The sequence below is a fragment of the Neolamprologus brichardi genome, chromosome 15, assembly GCF_056152115.1.
Source record: "Neolamprologus brichardi isolate AB-2024 chromosome 15, ASM5615211v1, whole genome shotgun sequence".
In the NCBI taxonomy this organism is placed as follows: domain Eukaryota; kingdom Metazoa; phylum Chordata; class Actinopteri; order Cichliformes; family Cichlidae; genus Neolamprologus; species Neolamprologus brichardi.
The window spans coordinates 7,716,960-7,743,357 of record NC_142118.1 but is presented as its reverse complement, the minus strand read 5'-3'; the positions used below and the strand labels follow the sequence as shown (position 1 = coordinate 7,743,357).

Sequence of the window (26,398 nt, the reverse complement as noted above, 5' to 3'; positions counted from 1 at the left end):
TTAGCAAAACTGCTACATTGTCAGATGTCAACAATTATTATTAAGTCTAATGTTAAACAATGGTAAACAAACAGATAATTTATCAGGTACAACATGTACAATATGATCCCAAAGACTTCATGTTCTACATGATAAATTATAAATACTAGTTTTAGTATACAACTGGGTAATTACCGCCGTAATACGTAGGTAAATACAGCTGAAATACTGTAACACAGTGGTTCCCAACCTTTTGAAGCCACAACACATATTTCACATTAGAAAAATCACCAAACAAAAATGTCACGAAAAGCATTTTGATCATTTTTCCCCGAGCACCAAGTATAGCGGAATTGGCTCAGTTTGTCCCCAGTATACCTTTTTTTGCTTTCTTCTAAGCACTAATCATGCTAGGGCCTTCATCTGGGTCCGATTGCCTACTTTTTCTTTTTAAATATTTACCTATTGCTATTACGCGCAGCGTGGTCTCACAGCATGTAATTTCTTCTGCCCATTACTAATCAGGCGGAACCAGATAATCTTCCACGGCACACCTGAACATTTCTCGCGGCACAGGTTGGGAAACACTGCTATAACACACCAACTCAACAACTCCCGCTAGAGTTGTGTCAGGTTTATAAATCAGATATTATAGAAATATTGCATAATTCTTGGGAAAATTAGGATTCCTACAACACTCAGTATTTATAGCAATATACCAACTTGTGAGTGGTGTTGATTTTAATTATTGCATATTTAACGCTAACCTCTTGCTAACATATTTATGGGAAGCCCAAGCAACTCTGTATGAATGATGTCAGTGAAAACAAATGTCAAGCAGCAGTCACAAGTATTATACATAATACTTGTATACTGAGTTATACGCTGATTAGATAAGGCTCATTCTGACAGTGAACGATAAATAAGAGCTTTAATATAGCATGTGTAACATTTATTAATTTGCATTTTATTAATGTTCAATGTGATTAAATGTTGTATGTTTGACTAGTTTTGATCCAAAAACTGATTGTAATCATTTCCTTTATCGTATTTTGTAATTTTCCTTTTGAAGGCAGTACCCATTACAAAACCTCTACATCTAAAAAAAAATAAAATATAAAAACAAGCTGTTCATTGAGGCTTTAAAAACACATCAAACACCTTGAGTAAATCCACAGAGAGTTCCATTTCTATTTGCAATTGAATGACTTCAGTGGCTTGAGTGTTTGGCGTCTTATTGCCTGGGCATGGAATTATGTGATAGCGACAAGAGAATTGAAAGAGCGTGAGAGTTATTGAGACAGTGTTACTGCTCTTCAAGTACCAAGTGGGAAACACTTTGAGACAGCGTGACACACCACAACACACAAACGCACATACAAATGCGCCCCCCCGCTGTCACAGGAAAACAGATCTTAAACTGGAGCGCATACAATAATGTGTGCCAACTGTGATATATGAATGCAAAAAACAAAAGCAGGCGCGCAAATGCTTCACGTATGCCCAAATATAAAAAACACATGCTTTGGTAGGTAATTTTTTCCCCCCATAACCTCATTTGCAATGCAAAGCAAGTGTGTGCATGAAATATAGATACGCGCACCCTGTCATACATATCTGAAATGCAATATCACATTAAGTACAATGTGCTCCTTAATAGATAAGAGAAAGCGAGAGCTAAAGAAAGCACAAGAAAATTGTATAAAGCATGCACAGTTAAGATAGTTTTGTAAATAGAGAGGCCTGAGATTCAACAAGAGTGAGGCAGGCCTATTGGGGAAAAAGCCTAAACCGAACGCAGAATGAACAGGAAACGATAGCGGACAGAGCAGCATAATGTGGATGGAGAGAAGCATCATGGAAACACATAAACCAGAAATGTCATACCAACAAAGCAAACCATTTGACTTAACTGACAATGGTGGGGCATAAAAGGAAACAAAAAAAGCACACAGTAGAGGAGAGAGGGGGAAAAATCCAATAAGAAAAAAAACATGTGAAAGTGGAGAAAGAGAGTAGATAGGTTGAAAGTTTTTTTCCAATAACGCTTCTTTCACTGTTGGTAAAAATGGCCACTACTTCTTCAATAAGAGAGGCGAGCGAAGACGAGACCTGGAACATAATGATAACAAGCACTCACTCTTGTAGAACATACTAAGACTGGAAAAAAAGGAAAAGGAAATGACAACTTTAAAAAAAAAAGAAAAAGGAAAAAAATGAAGAAATGAGCTAAAAATGAAAGTACAACTGCTAAAGTGTGAAGCAGAAGGAAAAAGCTGTATATATTTTAAGTTAATGGACTTGAACTTCACTTGAGGCAGGAGTTCAGGGAGTGATTACTGCCATTAGGATGCAGGAAGGATGTGTGCGTCACTGCGCGCGGATGAGTGTGTGCGCGGAGAGCAACTTACTGGCGTGCTTGTGTGAGCGGGAATGTGAGAGCGTGCAATTCTAACCTTGAATGTCAACTGGGACACACTTATCCACTTCTTCTGCTGGCCTCTTTCCTTTTTTCTGGTCTTTTATTTCAACATTTTACCTCCCTTCTTCTACCTGCACTAAAACCCCTGAGAGCCAGGGTCCACTCAAAGAAAAGGTCAGAGCCATTTCTTCAGTTATTCTCTGCCAATCACCCCCCACCCCCACCCCACCCCCCCACCCCCACTTTGCAGCCTCTTCTTTCACTTCTCAATCACATTTTCTGATCTCTTGTTTTTCTTGCCTTACTTGGAAAAAGAAGATGTTGTGTACATACAGAAACATGCTTAAAACTTCTTCACGAGCAATAGCTGGCACACAATGCATTGCTGGTTTAAACTAAAGCACAATTAAACTGCATTAGTATTCAGATGTGTAAAAGGATAATTACAGTCATTTTCCCAGTTTGTTCCATTTCTGATGGCTAATTATTATTTGGCATTTTTTTGTCACTCGCTGATCCCACTATTCTATCGTCATAACAAAATTAAGCTGTGCAGCAAAATAGTCTTCAAATCCATTAATTTATTTGTAATGAAAGATAACAGAAGGAATCAAATGAGAATGAGAACCGCGAAATGGTAAGGTGAGTAATACTGAAGTATAATGGCAAACGTCAAGGGCTAGGATAGAGCTGAATGTATGTTGTATAAAAAAAAGAAAACAAAGGCAAGTGTGTATATATGAGTGTGAGTACACGTGTAATGAAAAAATTAAAAAACCTATTTAAAACTGAAAATTATATATTGCTCCTTACTTCGGCAGACAAACAGAATTCACGCTGCATCAAGGATAATATTCAACCAACGAAACAATGTTTCTGTTGACAGTATGACAGTGAATTCAAAACTTCATAGATAATTACAATAATTATATTTTTGCATTAAAAAATATCATTTTATTTAAAAAGCCTGCACATGCTACTGGATTAACCCTTATAGAAACATAAATAATGCATTTAGGAATTACCAGTACTGTTAATTTAGGGCATTTATGTATCATAAACCTTACACTGGATGATAATATTATGCATCTTTTCTTACATTTCATTGTTTTTATATGATCGAGTTGATCTGCCTCGTCTCCAGTCTTCTAAAAACTCTAGGATCTCGCACCCTCCTGTCACACACAGATTTCAGGCTCATAGGGAGGTATAGTTTGTAATAATGCAGACCTGCACCTGAGCTGTCAGACTTAAATGACCTCCCAGACCCAACACAGTGTCCATCAATTTCTAACAAAGGGGTTTGCGCCCTATCTAAACATATTGATTCCCCTTCAGCTGCCTCTCCTTGATGCGAATGGCCATGCTTTTTCTGGACAGAAACACACATGCAGTAAACCTACACTCCCACTGTATTATACTGGTTAGTACTGGCTTCCTTGTCCTTCTTCACCTGCTCCTTTGTGACTTACAAATCTGAGCTGCTAATGGTAGAATGCTGATTATTATTGAAATTAACTGGCTCAATCTTTATTTATAAATCAAATCACATTTGCACTGTTAGATCACCCAGACTCACACAGATGCATTTCTTGCGATTGTGGACAGTTTGCTCTTACATTTAATGTCTATGATACTATTTCCTCCTTAAATAAATGTCAAACAAAAGCATACATAAAATTTCATTTAAAAAGCCATACACACATCTATTTTCACTCCATCCATTATTGAAGCAACCTTGAAACAAACTTAAACCACAGGTGAAACACTGTTTTGCTATGATCCTCCCAACCAGTAAAATGCACTGCCTAAAGAGCCAACTCCTGCACTGAGGCTCTAAAGTTTCAAGACCTATCTTCAAAAAATAATCTGTTCACAACACATCAAGATTTTATGTCCTAGCTGCTTAAAACTGGATTCTTTTGTCTGTGCGTTCAACAGCTGCACTGCAGTGCATTTTCTAAGCATCCCAAAAGCAGCTTTCTGCACCACATGACTAAAAATATGTGGTGAATCTATTTTTGACAGAAGCCAAGTCATGCTGTAGAGCAGATGAGGCAGGGCAGAAGTCATACACAAGAACAGCATAGAGATTTTTCTTTTTCAAAATAAAAGAAGACGTGCAAACAAACACCCCAGTTCTGAAACGCTCTTTTTTTGTATTTCCGAGCTGTGGAACAAAACAGTTTTGGCTACACAACATCACAGACGTGCATCTAGTGTCTTCCCAAGGTAACATCAGAACATTTATTCATTCAACCACCCAAACACTCCCTCATACACAGAAATACACTGACCTGGTAAAGAGTGTGGTTCTTGTCCTTGAAGCAGGGCATGAGGCGCGAGTAGATCTGCAGGGAGTAGTAGTAGGCAGCCAGTTGGAGCGACAAGGCCGAGTGACACTGCTTCTCAAAACACCTGTTGGCATCCAGCACCTGCAGGTAAGAACAAATATAAGGACATGCAAGACAAACGATCATAGTGGCATTTTCACAAATTGACTCTTTGCTTTCAGGATATTCTAAATCAAGAGGCCTGAGATGAAAGTAGACAACTGCATTACATCTCGCCTCTGCTTTCAGTCTTTGCACAGCCTAGCCTATAACGGTGGACTGTTACATAAAGAGAGATGCATATTTACAACTTGTGAAATGTCTAATAACATGAGAGGTCAAATCAAAGGTGTAAAATGTCAAATGAAATAGATCATGCAGACAAAATGGATTAGCTCAACTATCTGATGGTCTCAATAAAATAAAATCCAACTCCTTTTGTTACCAGGACGTGTGCGAGTGTCCCCCTACCTGAGGCAGAGCAAGTAAGTAGGACAGAGCCAGCATCATGTCCCTGGGAAATGCATCGTTGGCCAGCTGGAGCAATACTGTAAAGGACAGAGAGAAGCGAGACGTTTATAAACCACCGATTACCCAAAAAAAACAACTATCTAAACAGATATGTTTTAATATTCCAGAAATATGTCAGGAAACACTATACAGGACTAGAAGAAGGAATATTGGGACACAAATGAAGAAAAAAACCTTAAAATCCCTGAAAGGTTTGGTTTCTGTCCACCTTCACACTAAACTACTGCATGTATGTCTACATCTACCTGTATACAGTGGACTTGGCTATGAATGTGCAGGTTTCTGCAAGCACACAACCGGTTTCAAATACAGATCGTATTTATTAGGCAAAGACAAAGTACGGGTCCTTTTCTAATAAGTGCTCTCCAGATGAGCACAAACTTAATCAAAGTGCACTTTAATAGTGAATCTCCTGAATGCAAAATTTGCCTCTGCGTGGCTACCAACAGCAACTCTGTATGCTGCACCTTTCTCTTAGGGAGGCAGCCTAACCCCCCAAAAGGGTTCTCCAATTCTAACACAGCCATCTCAGTTCAATCACAGCTACACAAGCTGTCAGCGGGACCACATTTAGCTGTGATTAAACACCGACAGACTCACAAGGTGAAAACAACACCAGCCTTTATGAGAAAGATTAGATTGAGATTCACTACAGGCCTCAACAGGTCTATAAACAAAGCAGACCAAGTACTTAACACAAACTTAACTAAACTAAGCTATTTGCATTGCATGAGTAAAAGAGGGTAGTAAAAAACGTGCGATTCTATTGTGATGGGACAGCGCCAATGAGTTCTATGATCAAGTCTAAATTATATTAAAATAGTATATATATACACAATATATATACACACAAACACAAATACATTAAAAAAATAAAACAGAATATGTATGAAGGGCGTCAAGTAGCAGGCTGATCGGCCCTCTTTTCTTTCTGCAAGTAGATATGGCTCAGACCAAACCCATCTATGATTGTAACCTTTGTTCTGGTCTCAGTCACACCTGCGGTTGTTTTGTAATTTGGTGATTTGATTTTGCACTTTCAGGCCTACAGTGTATAGATGAACTGACTAAACAGCTGGTTATACAGTTTATATATTGGCTTTTTAAGCTTGAGGCTTCTTCTTTTCATATTGCAAGTTTCATCTTATTATTTCAATCTATATGAACCTCATATAAGTTATTGTATAAAGCAGCTACATAAGAAAACGACACCTGATACACAGTATATACATATGACAGACCAAGGTAAAAGCTTCCAACATGTATTCCACAGTCGCAGTCTGAAGCATAATGAATGTAATATGATTTTATATGTACAACGTTGTATATATAATGAAAGGCAGGCTTTCAGAGCACATTCTAATACATGAACTGGCATTTATTTAATCTTACTGATCAATCAAAGTGCTTTACGGGGTTCTATATACTTGAATCACTCACATCCAAAGACATTTTAGAAACATCATTTAACCTCCAGTTTATATGTATGCATAACTTTGGACTGTGGGAGGAAGTCAGTGTACTGGGAACCAGCAACTTTCTCGTAGTGAGGTGATAGCATAACTACTGAACTGCCGTGCCTTCCACTAAGTTTTCCCTTACGAGCATAAATAAGTCTTTGAGGCTTATTTGTAGTTATTCAGATACAAGGCATGTTATTATGTGACATAACTTAAATGCCTTTCAACTGCCATGGCGACACACACACTAACCCCTACATTGGGCAGATGGCTCCTTAGCCACTGAAATTTCAGCTTCTATAACTCAGTACTCTGGACTTGAAAGCCAATCATGAACTGACCATGCCAAAGTACTCAGAATCACTGGCAGGGCAACAGTGCTATCATGACTGGTAATGGGACTGAAGTTTTTCTGTTCTTTTTTTCCTGCCAATATTACATAAATACAGCATTAAAAATCCCAAACAGAATCACAAAGATTTTTTTAAAACACTGAAATGTTTGCTGCACGATCACCATTTAAAATTTACTTTTAAAATTCTGCATTCACGTGCAGAACTTGTGAACTTGTGGGGTTTATGGTGGTACAGCAGCAGCAAACATTTAATGATTGAGAACTAATTAGTATGCATATTGATTAGCTTTTCATAAGCGAACAAAAACTAATCCCATTCAGAGTTAGCACGAGTATGAAACTGGGAACCAGTCGATGTTTATGCAGTGCCCCTAAGGCTGATGGGTTTTGGAGTATCTACAGAGCTCTGGGCACAAGGATGGAGTTAACCCAAACAACTTCCCTCTAGGCCACAATAGTTAGACACAATGAGATCAAAAACACACAACAGCACTCGCATGATTACAATTAATAATATGTAGATGAACTTGATAAATTCCAAACACTGCAAGCGCACGGATGGTCTCAGTTAATCAATCACCAACGAACATACTCTGAGGAAACAGCGGGAGGCAGCAGAGAGGATCAGACAGAATCACTTTGTAGTCTGAGACCCAAGGAGAACAGAAGCCTGCGTTGGTGATAAGAGCCCGAGACAAAATGAAACAGACAGAGAAAAGTAGAGCATGGACACTGGGAGGGAGACAGAGGCAGGGCACAGGAACAGTCACACTGTAGAACAAAATGCACACTAATATGCATATGTGCGCACACATGGTTGGAAGGGCATGGCTGAAGGTGCACGGCGTTGCATGTGCGAGCAGCAGCGAAGTAATGCACTAGTTTCAGGACAAATAACAGCTCTCTTAAGCAGTGTGCCCACCCTTCTCCCTTGCTCGTTTTTCTCTCCCCTCCTCTCCTACCCCACGGGTTTCAATGAGCTACACCTCAGAATGAGCTGATTACACGCCTCTCTAAAGCTACAGATACCATCGGGACAGGAATTACCAGAGGGGTAAACACACACACACACTAAATAGATAACCCTGCCTTTAAAGCATACAACATTTCTTCTTGTGAGTGAGTGAGTGAGTGAGTGAGTGAGTGAGTGAGTGAGTGAGTGAGTGAGTGAGTGTGTGTGCTTGTGAGTGAGTGCAGAGAAAGTGATAGAGACAACACACAGAAAAGTGGGTGCGTTAGATGGGCTGTTTTTGTGTATCTGCATTCACACACACACACACACACACACACACAAACACACACACTCCTGCTCCTGTGTCAGCTAAATCGAGCACATTGTTAGTAGGTCGGTGAGACACTAACCTATTACTATTTCACCTGTGCAGGCAGTGTGGGGAAAAACAACTGATTAGAGCCTGGTCAACATTTGGCAAATGGCAGCACTCCATGCTGTGTGTCAGCGGAGTTCGGAGTCATGTGTGCAAATATGTGTGTGTCTCTGCCTCTCTCTTTCTCCCCACTTGTCTTCACATCAAATGCTTGTGTCTGCACCTTACTCAGCTCAATCCCATTGAGTCACTTTCCACTTGTGTCATCATTAATTACCTCCAACTTATCTAGGCCAGGTGAAAAATCGATATATTTATTTTCTTAAAGGCCATCTCCTAGTCTGTTTTTTAAGGACAGCCAGCGCGGCGGGCCGATACACCAGTCATTAATCGAAGGTTGTTATCGGACGCGATGCTGTCCAGAGTGGCTTTTCTCTTTCTCGACACGTCGCACTCTGCAGCTGCTCCGAAGGGAAGGTGACTTTTAAGGAGAGAGAGATATTCATTTGAATGACAGCGGCAACTGCAGAGAAGTTGGATTTGCTGAAAAGTGTGGATGTGTGAAAATGTGACCGCAAGTGTGGAATTTTACATGCATTTGTATTACACGCAGACACACACACACACGTTTATTTTTGTAGTGTCATTGATTTTCGCGAGCAGCTGTGATCCATCATGCAGTGTGGCCTTGATGTTTTGACTTGATGCTATCTCTCTAGTATCTCTGCAGTGATGCCGCATTATTTACTGATGCGGTGGGATGCGTGCGGATACATTAATTAATCAGTGAGGCTATTCTTCCCGTGTTGTCCCCTAGTCGACCATATATGGGCTCCCAGGCTAAGATAGATGAGAAGAGAAGAGGGCAGGGTGTCAAGGAGGAAGCCAACTACGCTGTGCAAATACCATCCAGCTTCACTAAGACGGCGCGCTGAGGAAAAAGCTCAAGTTAAACAAAATTCAGCCTCAGTCAAACACTTAGAAGCTGCATTATCATAATAATAATTTGAAATCCTGAAAAATTTTTACAAGCAACCTGACAGTTGAGATCTTGCCAAATCAATGTACCAATAACTACCATTTCAAATTTAAATTATACAGCAAAAACCGTGGTAAGCACATTGACTTAGTGAGCAGCAACAGACAAGGTCAAAAAGTCTGAACAACTAGCCCTCAAAAACCCTCAAAAACTCCACTCAAATTCAGCCTGATTCCAAAATCCAATCTGGAGTAGAATTGAGTTGTAGTACACCAAGAATAATAAATAGTGAGGTTATAAATTTTATTAAAGGTTGGTTATGAAATTAGAAGTCAGAAACCCTGAATACCACAAATAAATCAGAGGCTCGGGTTGGAGAAAGAAGCTTCTGCTGATGCAAAAAAAACGTTCTTACTAAATGGAAACCAGGAATTGTATGAGAGTTTATAAATTGAGAAGTCCGCCATCCACAAATTGTGCGTAGATAAAAATGATTCAGTACTGTGGCTACTCCCCCTAGAAACCCTCTCCTGGCTAAAGCACTCAAACATAGTGCTCACTGTAGGAAGCAGGAAAAACAGGCAAAGACAAAGAAAGAGAAAGACCCAGGAAACAGACTTCATCCAGAAGAAATGGCAATAAAGAAACAAATTCCAGACTTTACATACTATTTTATGGCAATATATTTGTTGTATAAACTCAGTGGCTACTTTGCTCAACTGCTTGTTAACACAAATACCTAAATAGCCAATCACATGAAAGCAACTCCCTGCTTTTAAGCATGTAAACATGATGAAAAGAACCTGCTGAAGTTCATACGGAGCATCAGAGCGGGGAAGAAAGGTGATTTAAATGGCTTTAAACGTGGCGTGGTTGTTAAGGCCAGGCGGGCTGGTCTGAGTATTTGAGAAAATGCTGATCTACTGGGATTAGCAGTTTCCACCATCTCTGGGTTCACAGAGAATGATCCTAAAAAGAGAAAATGTCCAGTGAGCGGCAGTTCCGTGGGAGAAAATGCCTTGTTGATGCCAGACTTCTTTGAGCTGACAGGAAGGAAACAGTAACTCAAAGAACAACTCGTTACAACCAAGAGACCATCTTTGAATGCAAAACACATTTAACCTTGAAGCAGGTGGGCTACAACAGCAGAGGAGCACATTGGGAGCCACTCTTGTCAGCTAAGAACAGGTCAGATAAACAACACTGTCTTCTACATCAGTGGTTCAGGCTTCTGCTGGTGATGGTGTAATAGTGTGGGGAATGTTTTCTTGGCACACCTTGGACCACCAAATGCTTAATAGCAACTGAGCATTGTGTAAACACCACAGGCTAACCTGAGTATTGCTGCTGACAGTGTACACATCATTTGATGGCTGCTTCCAGCAGAACATGCCACAAAAGCTCAAATAATTTCAAACTGGTTTCTTGAACATAATAATGAGTTCACTTTACTCAAATGGCCTCCACAGTCACCACATTGCAATCCAATAGAACACCTTTGGGATGTGGTAGAACGGGAGATTAGCATTTAGGATGTATTGCCGGCAAATCAGCAGCAACTGTGTGATGCTAACACGTCAATATGGACCAAAATCTCTGAGGAATGTTTCCAGCAGCTTATTGAATCTGTAACCCAAAGGATTAAGGTAGCTCTGAAGGCAAAAGTGGGTCCAACCCGTTACTAGAAAATCTATGTCTATGTAGGCCACATGCTTACCTTCTGTAGCAGGAAACGGGGTTTTTCCCTCAGTTTTGGCCTCAGCCAATTTTCCAGTCCTCAGCAAAACCTCAGCAAAGTTTTCTGCAGGCACTTCTTTGTAGAACGAATACACATCTTGACTCTAAAAGAAAGAATGACAAAGGAAGAGTGATATAGTACTTTTCTTTATATTAAGGCAACCGTCCCTCTCCATATCTGAGCAGACCAGAAAAAGCACAGCGAGACATGATGAAGATGACTGAATATCTTCATTCTCAAGGAGTCAGACAGATGAGAGACTGAGTGAACAAATGAACTTCAGAGCCAAGTAAAGCTTTTCAAAACCAGGCTCTTTTGAAAAGTCATTTATAGGTTTCTTGTATACAAGTTATTTCTCATGTGTCTGAGAGGCGGACAATAAAGTTTCTGCTCTTGCTCGGTCTCAGAGCTATCGTTTCAACGCAGAGTGTGTCCTGTCCGTCTTCGCCACTTTGTCTCTATCCATCTTTCAGTCCCGTTGCATTTGTCTCTCTTTCTCTCTCAATCAGTCTCTCCTCAATCCCCACTCCCTTCATTGCAACTGTTAAGGTAAAAACTAATCCCTAAACTAATAATTGATCAGCCAGCTCATGGGCAGATGGATGTGGGGAGTAATTATTGGTAGATGGATGATGGAAGATGGATGAATGCTGGCGATGAAGTGAAGGAAGGGATTTGGAGAAGCCTATTAAAATGTCATAAGAGGAGATGTATCGGCCTTCTCCGTTTCCCCTCCCGTCCGCTCTTTCAGCTCTCCGTATGATTTGTGTCTCTGAGTAAAAAGCCCAGTCATAGCCCAGAGGCGACCACTTCCCAGGTACAAAGGTCAATCTACTCCTTTTCTTACGTTTACTCTTTTGTATCCCTATAATTCCTTCTGTTGACATTCTTTTCTTTTGGATTATTTTTAGCATCATACCAGTAGTCCAAAGTCCCTTCTGTTAGTACTTGGCATTATAATTGTTCAGTCTGAAATCAATATTCATTTTGTCTCAACACTGCTTTTTAAAGAATGTATAAGTCATAGCAAGAAAATCTAATTAATTGCCCAGTCATAAGCCTACTCATGCAGCTTTTGCTGTAATTTGAAAGGATGCCCTGGGGTGAGAAAACAAAACATAAGAAGAAAGAAGGTTGATAAGAATGTACGAAGCAAAGAGCTACGACAAACACTGGTCTTAAGCCACTCACCGTGTCTACATAGGGATCCTCAATGAGATCCTGATAAAAGGGGCTGCAGCCTTGGCGCTCCAAGTTGGCGTTCTCACATGCCCCTTCCTGGCTAGTGGCTCCTGAACCACGACCCTGAGGAGCCATCAAAACATCATTAAACTTTCACAACATGCCCTCAACACTGTCATATTTTTTTCCCTGTCCCACAGCTAACATCAATGCAATTTTTCCTCTTTCTTTAGAAAGTCGCAATCACGATCACCCCTCCCAATTGCTGCCAACACCAGAGACGCCATCAATCTCCACCCGGGCGACCGTCGGGCCTGTGCAGCCACCAGATATTGAAATATTCAACAGGAGGGCCAATTAATTATGCAGGAGATGAGCTCTTGATTGGTTATTTTTGAAGTCTGCGAGCAAAAGTATGTGAGGTATGGGAGTGCAGACAGACACGAGATCTGTCTATGGAGCCCATTAGTCTGTAGAGTTAAAAACAAGGCGGATACATCCATAACCACTGCTACGCTGTTGCTGGCTAATTGATCATGATTATTACACAGAATATAAATACATTTATATCAGTAAAATGCATAGAAACTGTATTTTTTAAACCTACAAGGTGGTTAGTGCACCCATTAAGAACTTTACAAAAAAAAAATCTTCATCTGCAGCGAAGACTTAATAAAACAACACAGTCGATGGATTCTTACATGCAGCGGCCGGAGGTAATTGAGTGAGTCCTTCCACCAGCGGTGGTCACTGACTGCAGTCAAAACAGCCTTGGTATTCAGCCCTGTAGTAGTCAGGACTTCCATGGTCTTCGCTGTAGTCCTGTGCAGGAGGTCTCCTGCTGTCCCCACAGAGGAGCCCACACGAGGTTGGGGCTGAAGAGAAAGACAGAGAAGAAAAATTAATGGTAAACATATTCTACTGTGTCACTCTGGAGCCTTTGTAGAAGTACCCACGACAAGGGGCTTTACAATTTGAGAACAGTGTGCAGCATACAACACCTCCTTTTTGTAAATAAAAACACAGCATCGCTCGATCTGCACTGCTAGATTAGACCCATGAATATTGTATTCTATTTTTTATTAGGTACTTCTGAGAAGCCATTTTAATAAGTGCAGGGCTCTTTTTCTTTTACTGGTTTATTTATGTAGTGCAACGAGGAATTACAATATGCATTCAAGCAGGGCCCATCTGGTTCTGAAACACATTCTGTATTGTGTGTTTGTTCAGAAAACTTTCCAAAAGTCACACAGGCAGAGGAAAAGTCTACACAGACGTAGGACAGATTCATAATACAACAAGTATTTCTGTCACTAATACTTTCGTCACTAAGATTATACAACTGAATTAAAAATTTTATTCGGTGATTCGCTCCTTGAAAAAGCAAAAGCTTCCTTCTTAAAGCAACAGCATTTATTTCATCTAACACAGAGTTAGATGAGACAATCCACTCGAAACACACCTAGTATATATCTTAGAGGCACACCACTGTATGGGCTAATTTCAGCTCATCTCAAAATAAGATTATAAGTTTTATGTTGGCTAAACACTCAAAGATGAGTCAAAAAGAGTTATGACTTTTATCTCAGCAATTTTGACTATTTCAAAGTTCTAAGACAACAGAAAAAATAACACTTGGATTATGATTTTTTTTCCTCTCTAAATTTTTTCCCTTAGAATTTCCACAAAAGTCAGAATTTTAAAAAAGCAGAATTCCAAGAAAAAGGTCAGAATTCTGACATAAGTCCTGGATTTCTGACTTATTTTTCCTTCAGATTTCTACAGTCAAAATTATGATCAAAATAATATTTTGTCCTAATTTGCTTCCATATCCCAGCCTTTCTACATCCTTCCATGTTTATAGAAATCAAACAAAACTGTTTTGGACTTCTTAGTATTTCCACTTTTTATTAGCTGGTGAATCGGAGCGTCTGCCACCTAACCCACATTTTTCAGATATAGATAGAGTGCTTCAGATGTGGTCTATTTTGTTGACTTTGAACAGAGTAAGGTAGTCAAAGAAGTTGTCACAGTTAAGTCACAATTGTGGTATTTGTGTTCTGTTGGTCTTCTGAACTACCCCTCTCAAAGCAGCATCAGTATTTAGTTATTAATCCTCTCTGAGAGCTTCCTCTTCTACAAGAATCTTTAACATTTAATATTTGGAAATGAAAGTTGCAATCCTTTTGCAATGTATATTAATAAGTACACCACAAAATTCAATAAAGTGCTGTTTTCTATACATTTGAAAATCTTTACAAAGCCATCTTGGGAGATCCAGTGGGCTGGAGCCAAATCATTTAGTGCCTTTCATCAATACTTTATTTAGCAAGGGATTAAGGGTAAGAGCATGAAATGAAGAAAACATATACGTATGATGAAAAGATATAATAAAAGCCAACTATTCAGTACAGACTCATACACTGAAAGCTGCATAAATACATGCCCACGGTGCACACACAGAACACATTTGGCCAGCTTATATATATATACAAGTGAGGGACATCAATACAATAATAAAATGATAACAGACAGCTTCAAATAAGCACCTATTTGCACACAAAGGGGGATGAAATGCAAGTCATGAAACATTAACACCCACTCAAGGCATCATAAAGCTGGCAGTGCTGAAGGGGAGGAGAAAGGAAGGCATAAATAAAACAAGGGAGCTGAGCACCGTAACACTAGATTTACACCTCATCAAATATGGAGCGGCAGGAAAACACACAAACTGAACAGGACAGAAACAAACCCACACAGGGATAGAGGAGGCAGTTCAAACAAGAACATGCATGTGATGGAAAACAGAATGAGGGGGTTGTAAGAAAAAAATATATTTACCTTTAAAGAGTCTGTCTCGTCAACTTCTCGTCCGGTCCCTGTATTTACAGGCTCCATTTGATAGTTAACAGCCTGGTACAACACCTGCAGGATAGAGGGAGGAGGAAAACAAGAGATTAGAGTTATTTTGCCAGAAATAACAAATTCAGTTTCCTCCATATTTGAGATGATTTAAGCTTTTCAACATGGTGTGCTGTCATGCAGAAAGTAACTATAAGACTGGTACACTGTGGTCATAAAGGGATAAGCGTGTTCAGACTAAAAGGTCAAGAAGTATGCCAAAAATACAGGGCAGGATGGATCCATGCTTTCTTGTCGGTTACCCAAATTCCGATCCTCCTATCTGAATGTTGCAGCACGATAGACCAGGCGATCTTTTTCCAATCTTCTGTTGTTCTATTTTGGTGAGCTGTGCAAATTGTAGTCTCTCTTTCCTGTTCCTAGCTGACAGGAGTGACACCTGTAATGCTCTTCTGTTGTTGTAGCCCATCTTTGACGTGTTGTCCGTTCTTCTGGATCCGTTCTTCTGGATCCCTTGGTTGTAACCAGTTGATAGGAAGGCCAACAGTAACTCACATAACAAGTCTGGCCATTCTCCTCTCATCTCTGGCACAAACAAGGTATTTTTGTCACAGCACTGCTGCTCACTGAATATTTTCTCTTTTTCAGACCATTCTTTGTAAATCCCAGTAGATCAGCAGTTTCTGAAACACTCAGACCAACCAACAACCATGCCACATTCAAAGTCACTTAAATCATCTTCCCCCATTCTGACGCTCTGTTTGGACTTCAAGAAGTCATGACCGTGTCTACATGACTAAAAGCACAGAGTTGCTTCCATGTGATTGGTGATTTAACGTTTGTATACTGTATATGTATACTAAGGTCTAATTATCTTATTTATCTTAAAGGTCCTTGACTCACAGGCTTGGGAGGCACTTTTATTGTTGTCTACATTGATCATTTAAAAACTTCCTTAGCAGTCCTAATTTTACTGCTGGTTCTATCAAACGTCTTTTTTAAAACTGGCTAATACAAAAAAATGTGTTTACGCATCACCTCTACCTGCTTTGTCACCATGGCAAAGCCGCCCCTTTAAAGGCACAAACACATGAAGTCAACAGTAAATTCTTTTAGTAGTAACGGCAACGATATTCCTCCGAATGCGTTTGAAAAGCTACTCACACATCTTACCTAAATCTTAAAAAGATGTCTCTTCAGCTTATGCTATGCTTATGCTAACGTATACCCAGCCCCATTAATAAATTAAAGGACTTGTTCTCATATTTTTGTTGCTACAGTAACTGGTTGTTAATACCGGACAACCAACCTGTGGTTTGCTGGTAACCCTCTTGTATATTTCCCCCTTCACTCCCATTATCAGCTATAGTGTCTCACTACTGTCATATTCACCCACTTTGCTCTACCACTGGTTACTTCAATTTTCATTCCTAGAAGCATTCAACTTTCCCACCATCACAAATTCTCTTCTTGCACGTATTTGCTTCAAAAGCTCACTATACAAACCATTTTCATTTTGGACACACATGAAAGGGCGAACAAAATGACAGCAGCAGCCGAACATGAAAACTATATAACAATGCTGTTAATAAACCGCCTGGCTGGTTTACCTGAGTTTGTAGGTCACTGGAGGCAGCCAGGAGGCCGTGGATGCTGTCAGGGGGGCAGTGTGTGAGAGAGAAGGCTAACAGTTCTTGCCGGGCCTCCAGGTCTCCATAACCGTCACACTGACCGAGCAGACTGCACACCTCCCATGCTGGACTGTAACCTGGAGGGAAACAAAAAGAGAATGTAACTACAAGATCAAGTCCGATCAAGACATAATGACAAAGTATCGAACACAAAATGCATATTGTAAAATAATCCGTGAATATCCAGAACATTAAAGCAAAGAACAGAATCTAAAAAGTACAGGGTGGGCCATTTATATGGATACACCGTAATAACATGGGAATGGTTGGTGATATTAAAGTCCTGTTTGTGGCACATTAGTATATGTGAGGGGGCAAACTCCTCCAGATGGGTGGTGACCATGGTGGCCATTTAGAAGTCGGCCATCTTGGATACAACTTTTGTTTTTTCAATAGGAAGAGGGCCATGTGACACATCAAACTTATTGGTAATGTAACAAGAAAAATAATGGTGTGCTTGGTTTCAACGTAACTTTATTTTTTTCATGAGTTATTTACAAGTTTCTCTCTGTTCAAAGCCATTGACATGTCGAAGAGGATAACACGTGAGGAGCGGATCGAAATTGTGTTGATATCTGGTGAATGCAGTAACCGGGCCATTGCAAGAGAATTCAATGCAAGACACCCTACGAGACCACCCATCTCCCATGCTACAGTCAGCAAACTGCTTGCTAAGTTTTGTGAAACTGGTTCAGTGTTGGATTTGCTAAAATGTGGACGCAAGAAAACTGTCACTGAATGAAGAAACATCAGTGGCTGTCCTAGCTTCATTCAGCAAGAGCCCACAGCGTAGCACTCGCCGCATGTCACTGGAGAGTGGCATTAGTCGAACATCCCTTCGGCGGATATTAGCTACTCACAAATGGCACCCTTACAAACTACAGCTACTGCAGCATCTCAACAAGGATGACCCAGATTGGCGCACAGAATTTGCAGAATGGGCAAAACAAAAATTGGAACCGGACCCTCAGTTCATGCAGAAGATTTTGTTCAGTGATGAGGCAAACCTTTATGTGAATGGTGAAGTTAACAAACAAAACCACTGCTATTGGTCTGACACTAAACCACATTGGAAGGATCCCTCCAAGACTGTTGGAACAACAAAAGTGATGGTTTGGTGTGGTATATGGGGTACAACGATGGTGGGTCCATTCTTAATCAATGGAAACCTCAAGGCCACTGGATATTTGAAAATTGCTACATGATGATGTGTTTCCCTCTTTATGCACTGAAGCTGGCACGTTTTTCCAGCAAGATGGTGCACCACCACATTATGGGTGCCAGGTCCGAGCATTCCTAGATGAACAGTTTCCTGGAAAGTGGATTGGTCGTCGTGGGCCAGCTGAATGGCCCCCAAGGTCTCCCAATCTGACCCCCTTAGACTTTTATCTTTGGGGCCATCTGAAGGCAATTGTCTATGGTGTGAAGATACGAGATGTGCACCACCTGAAACTACGGATACCGGATGCCTGTGCTGGCATTTCTCCTGCAGTGTTGCTATCAGTGTATATGTCAATATATGTCAATGGCTGTGAACAAAGAGAAACTTGTAAATAACTCATGAAAGAATAAAGTTACGCTGAAACCAAGCACACCATTGTTTTTCTTGTTACATTACCAATAAGTTTGATATGTCACATGGCCCTCTTCCTATTGAAAAAAACAAAAGTTGTATGATGGCAGACTTCTAAATGGCCACCATGGTCACCACCCCTCTTGAGGAGTTTGCCCCCTCACATATACTAATGTGCCACAAACAGGACTTTAATATCACCAACCATTCCCATGTTATGACGGTGTATCCATATAAATGGCCCACCCTGTATAACGAGCCAGGAAAGAGTAACTTTCCAAGCCCTTGGGACATTAACAAATACTTAAATCTTACTTTTGCACACTTCTCCTTGAAGAAAATATCAGCCTGAAACATTATAACAACTGAGGTACATTTGTTCCAGCTTCATCATCGCCAGAAACCAACACACAGCCTTGACTTTGTTTTTACAAACAGATTCAATTATTCCTGCTGTGTTCATAGAGAGAGAATACTGTTGCTTATCTGATTACACCCTCTCTCTCTCTAAGACACCTTTTTCTCATCTAGGCACTCTCCCATTACTCAGGACTGTAGAACAACACAGTGAAATTTAAGTTTGTTTTTTTCCCCCCTTGGACTTAATTTTTCTGTGGTGGAAAATATTACAGCATCAAACAAGACATCCCCACCCCCATTGTCTCAGTGTTGAGAAAAATGATGATCCATCGACCTTTCTGTCTCTTAGCTTAACACACTGCCTTCAGACTTGAAAACTGGACATACTTGGACATCCAGCTCTCTTATGATTTCACACATTAAACTTGGATCAGTTTGAAAGTAAAAGTTTGCTCTCCATGCAAGTTTGAGGTCTGTGGTGAAATCGTGCACTTTACAGGTGGTCAGAGCTGGACTTTAAAGGAAAATAGCAGCCTCGTACACTACCCCTTAGCCTCCTAGCAGACACACCTACAGTATAAATTTCAAAATCCTAAGTCACCTTGTTCTGACGTTATAAGATTTTCAGAAAACTTACTCTGAACTTCAGGTCAAGGCCACAGAGATTCAAACTCATCCAAGATTTTTAGTAGATGCACCTATGGTATCAATTTAAAGTCCCTACATCGTCTCGTTCTCGAGTTATCGCATTCATAAACTTAGGTGTCCTGAGTTCAACTAATCAAGATGGCATAAACAAAAGAAGAAATAATAATCAATTGAAACAATTTTATTTGACTTGTAGCATCATCAGAGGCATCAAAAACTCTCTGATGGAGGTGGTTGATCCTAAACACGTTCATATATTAAAATATTTTTAATATTCTGATGCGAGAACTGCAAGTGGGACCAGCTTTGTTCAGAGATGCTGAGGGAGTGTGCAGTGTGGGAGTTCAGTTGACTTCCAATGTTTGAACCTATAGCCATTTTTAGACCACCACCAAATAAAGGTTTTATGACACAACTCCATTAAATTAATAGCACTGGTAATTACCAAAACCATTTTTATGTGTCTGTAATGGTTAATCCACCTGTAAGTGGAAGCATTTTAATGCTCTCTTTAAATTTGTTAAGCACTGTAGCTCATTTGACTGGATGTCAGTATACTTTGATATCACAGTCAATACACCACCCAGGTATTTAAAACCAGGACACCTGTTTGATGCCAGTCAATGCCCATTGTTATCATTTAAATATCATTTATAATCCCTTTTCTCTCTGAAGATTTCTGTCTTTTTCCATTGTTCATCAACCTCAATGGATTTTGCTAAATGCTATTGCCTGTCAGTCTTCTTCTGTTCTTGTTATACTGCATGAGAGTTGTAACAAGCTTAATAATATAAAAAAAGCATCTTTTTAGTAAGGTTTTAACATGCAAAGTAATTAACGCCCCCCTCTAAGAGTGATACCAATTATCAACGATGAGGTAAAACATTTCTCTCATATTTCAGTGGTCATTTTACTTAAATCCTACTTACATATCACATATATTATAGTTTCCCTAAAGCCTCTACTGGTCTGAGCACAGCTTCACAGTTACCTGCAGCCATGAGGTCCTGACAGTGGATGTACGACGCCTTGAAGTCCAGACATTGCAGAGCTTGCTCTGCAAGCAGGGTCAGCACTTTGCCTTTTCTCATTGCTTCATCTTCCCCTAGGCATGCAAACACAGATATTCATTTAAATTAGTACAAATGGATTTTTTTTAAAGTCTTTTGAATTTGTTTTCTTAATCCTGACAAATGTCAACATTCAAAAACTAAACCGCAAATCTCATAAGGCTGCATATTACATACAGTATCTGTCTCAATGAATTTCATATTAAATTCCCCTCTGTGAGCAGACTCGCACACAGGCTCTAGGTTGAAAAAAAGAATATCCTCAAATATTAGCCGCACTGCAGTCAGGGCTTGAGACAACATAATAATTGTCTAACCACAAATGAGATTATTGCCATTTCTGTTCATCTCCAAAACAGGGTACGAAATAACAGTAAAAGTACCACCGCGCTAAAAGGAAATCAGAAATCAGAGTTTGATATCTCAGTGTTCGTGAGATTGAGCATGGTGTTAACATTCATGTGGCAGCTCAGGACAACCTTTGATCTGTGTGTAAGCTCTATAAACAAAAGGCAGAGGATGGGACGATCAAAAGAGGCATGGTCAGGAACAACTTCTGAATAAACCTGCGCGCTGAAGATCAAAGAACGGGCATTGAGATGAAGAAATGTGATGGCACTGAATTGGTCGGTGGCTGTTTGTTTGTGCGTGTGTGCGTGTGATGACAGAAATGCTGTGTTTACTGTGAAGGGAAAGAGGTGTTTGTCAAATATTTTCAGGGTGACTGGTGAAATGGCATCTTCAAAAGCTGTCAAGACCTCAATATAGAGAAGGTTTGTGTATGTGTGTGGCGGCACATCTTTGTTCACCCTGTGCTCTTTTCCACCATTTTTTTTTTCTTTAAATCAAAACATTCCCTGGCATTTATTTCAAGTTGATCTAAAAATCAGACATCTTGGAAATCCAATTGAAACCTTTACCTGTCCTTGATGGTCCAACCAAAGACTCTAATGAAAATGTGCGAAAGAGGACAAATAGGAGCGTGTGTAGTTTAATCTAACTCTACAGTGGATTATAACAGTCATCTACCCAAGTCAGAAAAATTTGCTACATTTGAAATATTATAATTAGCGATTACTTCATACATAAACAACGTTTGCACCTCTACGCCGTAAAATGAAATGATTCATGGATCACTTTTTTGCAGGGGCAGGAACCGAACCCTGAGGGTTTTTAACCGGCGTGCTGGTGATACCTGCATTAAATATTCACCACAGAGCCCCAGAGCTACGCACCCTTCAAAAGCCTCCCTCCTGCATTTATTTATTTAAAATTTTGTTTATTGCTCTTCTCATCTCCCTTTGCCTCTTTTTTTCCGCCCTTTCTGAAACCACACAGCGAGGGTTTCCTGCTGACAGAATGTGAGCAGCACAGACACAGAAATGCCACAAGACCAGTTAGCAGGTTTCCTTTAGCTGGTGACAGGCCTCAGAGAGAAACGACAGGACTATGAATCCAAGAGACAGAAGACAAAATAGGGAAGAAGCATGAAAGACTGACTCTTTTTTGTGTGTCTGTCTATCTTATATTCTTAAAAGATGAACAGTAAACACGGGCACAGAGGCAGACGTAAAGTTTGTGCAGTTTGTGCAGTTTGTGCAGAAAAAGGACATCTTGGTTTTCCCCATAGTTGGTTTTTACTTTTTCAGCATTGGAAAAGTGGGGGTTGGAACTAAAATGGTCAAAGTATACAAGCTTCTACTATTCATGTTTTTTTTCTTGTAGTTCTCTTTCAAAAAAATAAATAAATAAATTTGAAAGCACTGCAGTCGGCATGTCACATCTTGTGTATTAAATGGATTCCATTACCGTGTTGCCACATTTGCTAAAAATACAGCTCAGCGGTCTGAAAAACATGCAGGAGATATGAAAAATACCACAAAAACATAAAGAATTAAATTGCTTTTGGTATTACTGCAAATACACTGCACAAGGATTTTTCGAGTCGAGAGTCTGTAAACGTGGTAATTCCTGAGGAAATTAAACATGACGGGATGAAGGACAGGGTAGAGTCGGACGATTTGAGGGAACGTATAGAGGAAGAGTGAAAATCTTAAGGAAATTAAACCTCTTTGCTGACACGTAGTACATTAACCTTGTTTGATTTGTGACTGTAGTTTTTGCTTTAAGAGCTGCGTTTCACATGGAAGGATTTGCAATGTGCACTGAGAATAAACTCCATTTCATTTCCCATTTTCTCGCACCTACTGCACATTCATTAGCAGTCAAAGACGTGCTAGGTTATGCAAAATAATTGGACTGAAGTCTGTCCTTTGGCTCAGTCTTTAGGCATAGCTCTTCGACAACTTCAGTTCTACTATTAGTATCATGTGGATAATAGCCAAAGTCTTGCAGATTTTACAAATTACAAAACATGAGTCTGACAACTTTGAAGTAAAAAAGACGTCATTAAGATGAATACCCCCTACAAGTTTATGTCAACATTAAAAGACAGATCAATGCTTTTATATTTTACAAGACTTTCAACCAGCATGAGACAATAAACAGCTTCAAAGAGGCTGACTAAGGGGTGCCTAGACAGTAGCTAAGACAGGCACAACAACTAAACATCTTAGAAGGAGAGAAGTTTTAAGTAGAAATCTCAATCTTGCAACTTCCACTTTCACAGGGGGCTTTGCTGTAGCCTAAAAATGGGTTCATGAGATATAAAAAAGATAATATTAATATTATAATATTAATATAAAAACAGATATATAAAAACAGTTATCTGAAGTTTTCTTTTTGATAAAATGGAGTTCTTTCTTCCCACCATCGCCAAGTGCTTCATCATAGGGTGTTGTCTATTTACTGAGGTTCTCTCTCTAGTATTTTCGGTGTTTTACAAGCTTTGAGGTGACTGCTGTTGTGAGCTGGTGCTGTACAAATAAAACTGTGCAAAAAAGAATTAAACTGAATGTTCAGGGTTTTGACTATAGTAGAACACCTACTGTATAGGGCTGTTCGATATAACGATATATATCAGATGACGATATAAAAACGGCTATCGTTTCATTTTACGCTATCGTTTGTTTCGTGGTGTCGCAAAATAAACTGTTTACGGTAATATTTTTTCATTGTTTTGATGGTCACTGTAGTGGCTATATTAATTTCTTAAAGTTCTCTCTTTCTCTTATATTTAATATAACCACACTACAGATGGACAAGAGCCTGGTTTTATGCGTTGTCGTTAGCAACAACGACGGCAACACCATCGCGTGTCTGCTTGTTTATGTTCCACATAAACCTTTCACAATAAAGCTCAAAATCCTGTTGAAACTTTTCAAAATAAACTGAATCACGTGAAAGAGCAGATTATTTACGGATGAGAAGTAAAAATCGAGCCGCCAGGTGCTAAAAAATAAACCTTAGACTCAAACGTTAGAACAGGCTTTTCCCCGCAGCACGCCGTGTAATAAATACTCACAAAGAAAACTGCGGCCGTTACAACTTATGTCTAAAAAAGTATCGTTTCATGCATCAGTTAAAACACTCGACTCCAAGTACACGACACGCAGCTGGAAACTCTTTGCCGCAAGTCGAGCTGCCCGAGATTTTTGTGATTTATATCGTTATCGGATGATAAAATTCTTATATCGAGATATGAGATTTTGGTCATATCGCACAGCCCTACTTTTGTAAGTATCAGGCCACAAACAATTCTGAGCCACTGGGCCTTTTGATTTCATGCACCAAATGAGAAGCATTTCTGTCACCTTAAACCTCCACAACTAGCTGCTTGTCACACTTATATATTCTACTAGGTTTCTGTTTTGACTTAATTCCCCTCCCCATAGTTATAGTTTGAAAAGGGTGCCATAAACGGAGGTTGTCCTGTCATGTATCTTTAATCAACCAATCAGCATATATTAGCAAAATAGTTTCTTTTTTTTAACCCTGTAAAAAAAAAATCATAAAACAAATCATAAAAAAATAAAAAAAATTCATGTTTCATCTTTATTTAGGCATACAGTCAATACTACATTTACCAAAATTCCAATTTCTAAACAAATTTGGCCAAGTCTATAAGCAGGTATAAATATTTATGTTAGCTTTTTAGCTGCTATTCACTGAGAATTCTCTGTGATCACACTCTAACTGCAGCCAATTCCGGTATAATGGGATTAAAATGAAGAGAACAGAGTCTCTGTAGATCAGCTGTCATGCCAGTCTCATAAACAACTCATTGAACAGTGAATGCACTGTTGAGACTACATTGGAGACAAAATTACCACAAAACAAAATCAAGACTTCTTCAGGTAAACTTAAATGTATAAATAGGCTGCCTTTCCAAGGCAGCAGCAGGCCTCTTGACAAAGTTTCAAATGCTGACATACAGACCTTTGATCTTTCACAATCAGTCTCCAAATGCTGGCATACAGACCTTACTGTCAAACTGCATAATGCCTGACAGCAGAAAAAAAGGCAGCTTTGAGAGTAAGTCTGTTTGCTCGTTCGGTATACATACAATGCTGTGCAAAACTCTTGAGCAACCCTTCATTTCTTTTTACTTTGCCAGGAAAATGTTGAATAGAAGCAGTGATTTATTGAAATATACAGACATAGATGCAAATGCAGTATATAAGGCAAAAACAGAGTGTATACAATTCTAACGAGTTTGAGGGTAAATATTTGTTTCGACCACGTCTCTGTTAGACAGATTTATATTTTTTTTCTCCAAGCAGTCTTCAGGAATAGTTTCCCAGGCTTCTTAAAGGACATCCAAAGCTCTTCCTTGGATGTTGGCTGACTTTTGTTTTGTGTTCTCTGTCAAAATAATTCCACACTGACCATCAACCTTCAATAATGTTGAGGGCCCTGCTCTAGGTAAGTCGATCCATAACAGATAGTGTTGCATTGTGTTTTTATTGTTTTGTGTTGTTTTTTTAATCCAGGTATTCTTTTACTACAATGGCAGTGTGTTTGGGATCATTGTCATGCTGACAAATAAAGCTGTACTAATCAGATGGTTTCTAGATTTTACTGCATGGTGGATCAAAATCTGACGACACTTTTCAGAATTCCATAAATTGTGAGAACACAGCAGACCCAAACCATGCTAGAGTCTCCACCATGTTTTACAGATGGCTCCAGACACTCACTGTAGTACCTCTCCTCGACATCCTCCCCGCATACCGACTAACTAAAAATGTCAAATTATTATTCATCACTTAATCAAACAGCTGACTTTCATTTCTGTGTCTTGTGTAATTTGGCATACCTCTGATACTCCTCACTTGGTGGGGTGTTTTTGGCCTACCACTCTTCTTTTGTCGTCCACTTGTCCAGTTACCTCAAATTTTCTAATGATCCACGGCACACTACACTGAGCTAGGTCAGGGTTTTGATGAATACTCTTTGGGAATCATCTTATTGGTGAAAGAAGACTATTTTTATACCTGTCAAACTGTGTTATCTTTGACTAAACTAAAGAAATAGCTTAAAGATACAACTTAAAATGGGCTCTTCGCTAAGTTGTCTGTAAAACACTGGTTCATCCTTTGAGGGAGGTACCTTTTTATGCTTCAATGATTAATGGATCACTGTTAAGTGACTTATCAAACAAAACAAAAAAAAAAACTTTCCTCTGAAAATGATCAGGTACAAATACTGCACTAAAAATGAGTGAAAAAGCAGCCCATGTCCAAAAAATACCTCTGAAAGCTCCTCATAAATCACAGAGAACAATTACTCAGGACCACTTAAAAAAATACAAAACAATTTTGTTTCATGTTAGCAAAATATAAAGATAGTAGATCTGGCTGAGAATGTTTGCACAGTACTATGTGTTTGCGTGCTTGCAAGCCATAAGCACACATAAATAAACCTCTTATGAAGATGGATTTTTCTTATGCTGGAAATCTGCCTCGATCTGGTTTATTGAAAATTA

At 39.5% G+C, this 26,398-nt stretch overlaps 1 protein-coding gene across 1 annotated transcript in view; it reads right to left on the bottom strand.

The window, feature by feature from the left end:
- Window positions 1–26,398, bottom strand: part of nbas (NBAS subunit of NRZ tethering complex) — a 184,251-nt gene that overhangs the window by 84,745 nt on the left and 73,108 nt on the right. The window contains exons 34-41 of the mRNA XM_087852710.1: window positions 20,433–20,546; window positions 16,780–16,937; window positions 15,149–15,232; window positions 13,009–13,182; window positions 12,317–12,430; window positions 11,105–11,228; window positions 5,206–5,282; window positions 4,699–4,836 (exon numbers count right to left, since the gene is read on the bottom strand). Of these exons, the coding sequence (XP_087708836.1) occupies window positions 4,699–4,836; window positions 5,206–5,282; window positions 11,105–11,228; window positions 12,317–12,430; window positions 13,009–13,182; window positions 15,149–15,232; window positions 16,780–16,937; window positions 20,433–20,546 (983 nt within the window). The remainder of the gene's footprint in view (window positions 1–4,698; window positions 4,837–5,205; window positions 5,283–11,104; window positions 11,229–12,316; window positions 12,431–13,008; window positions 13,183–15,148; window positions 15,233–16,779; window positions 16,938–20,432; window positions 20,547–26,398) is intronic.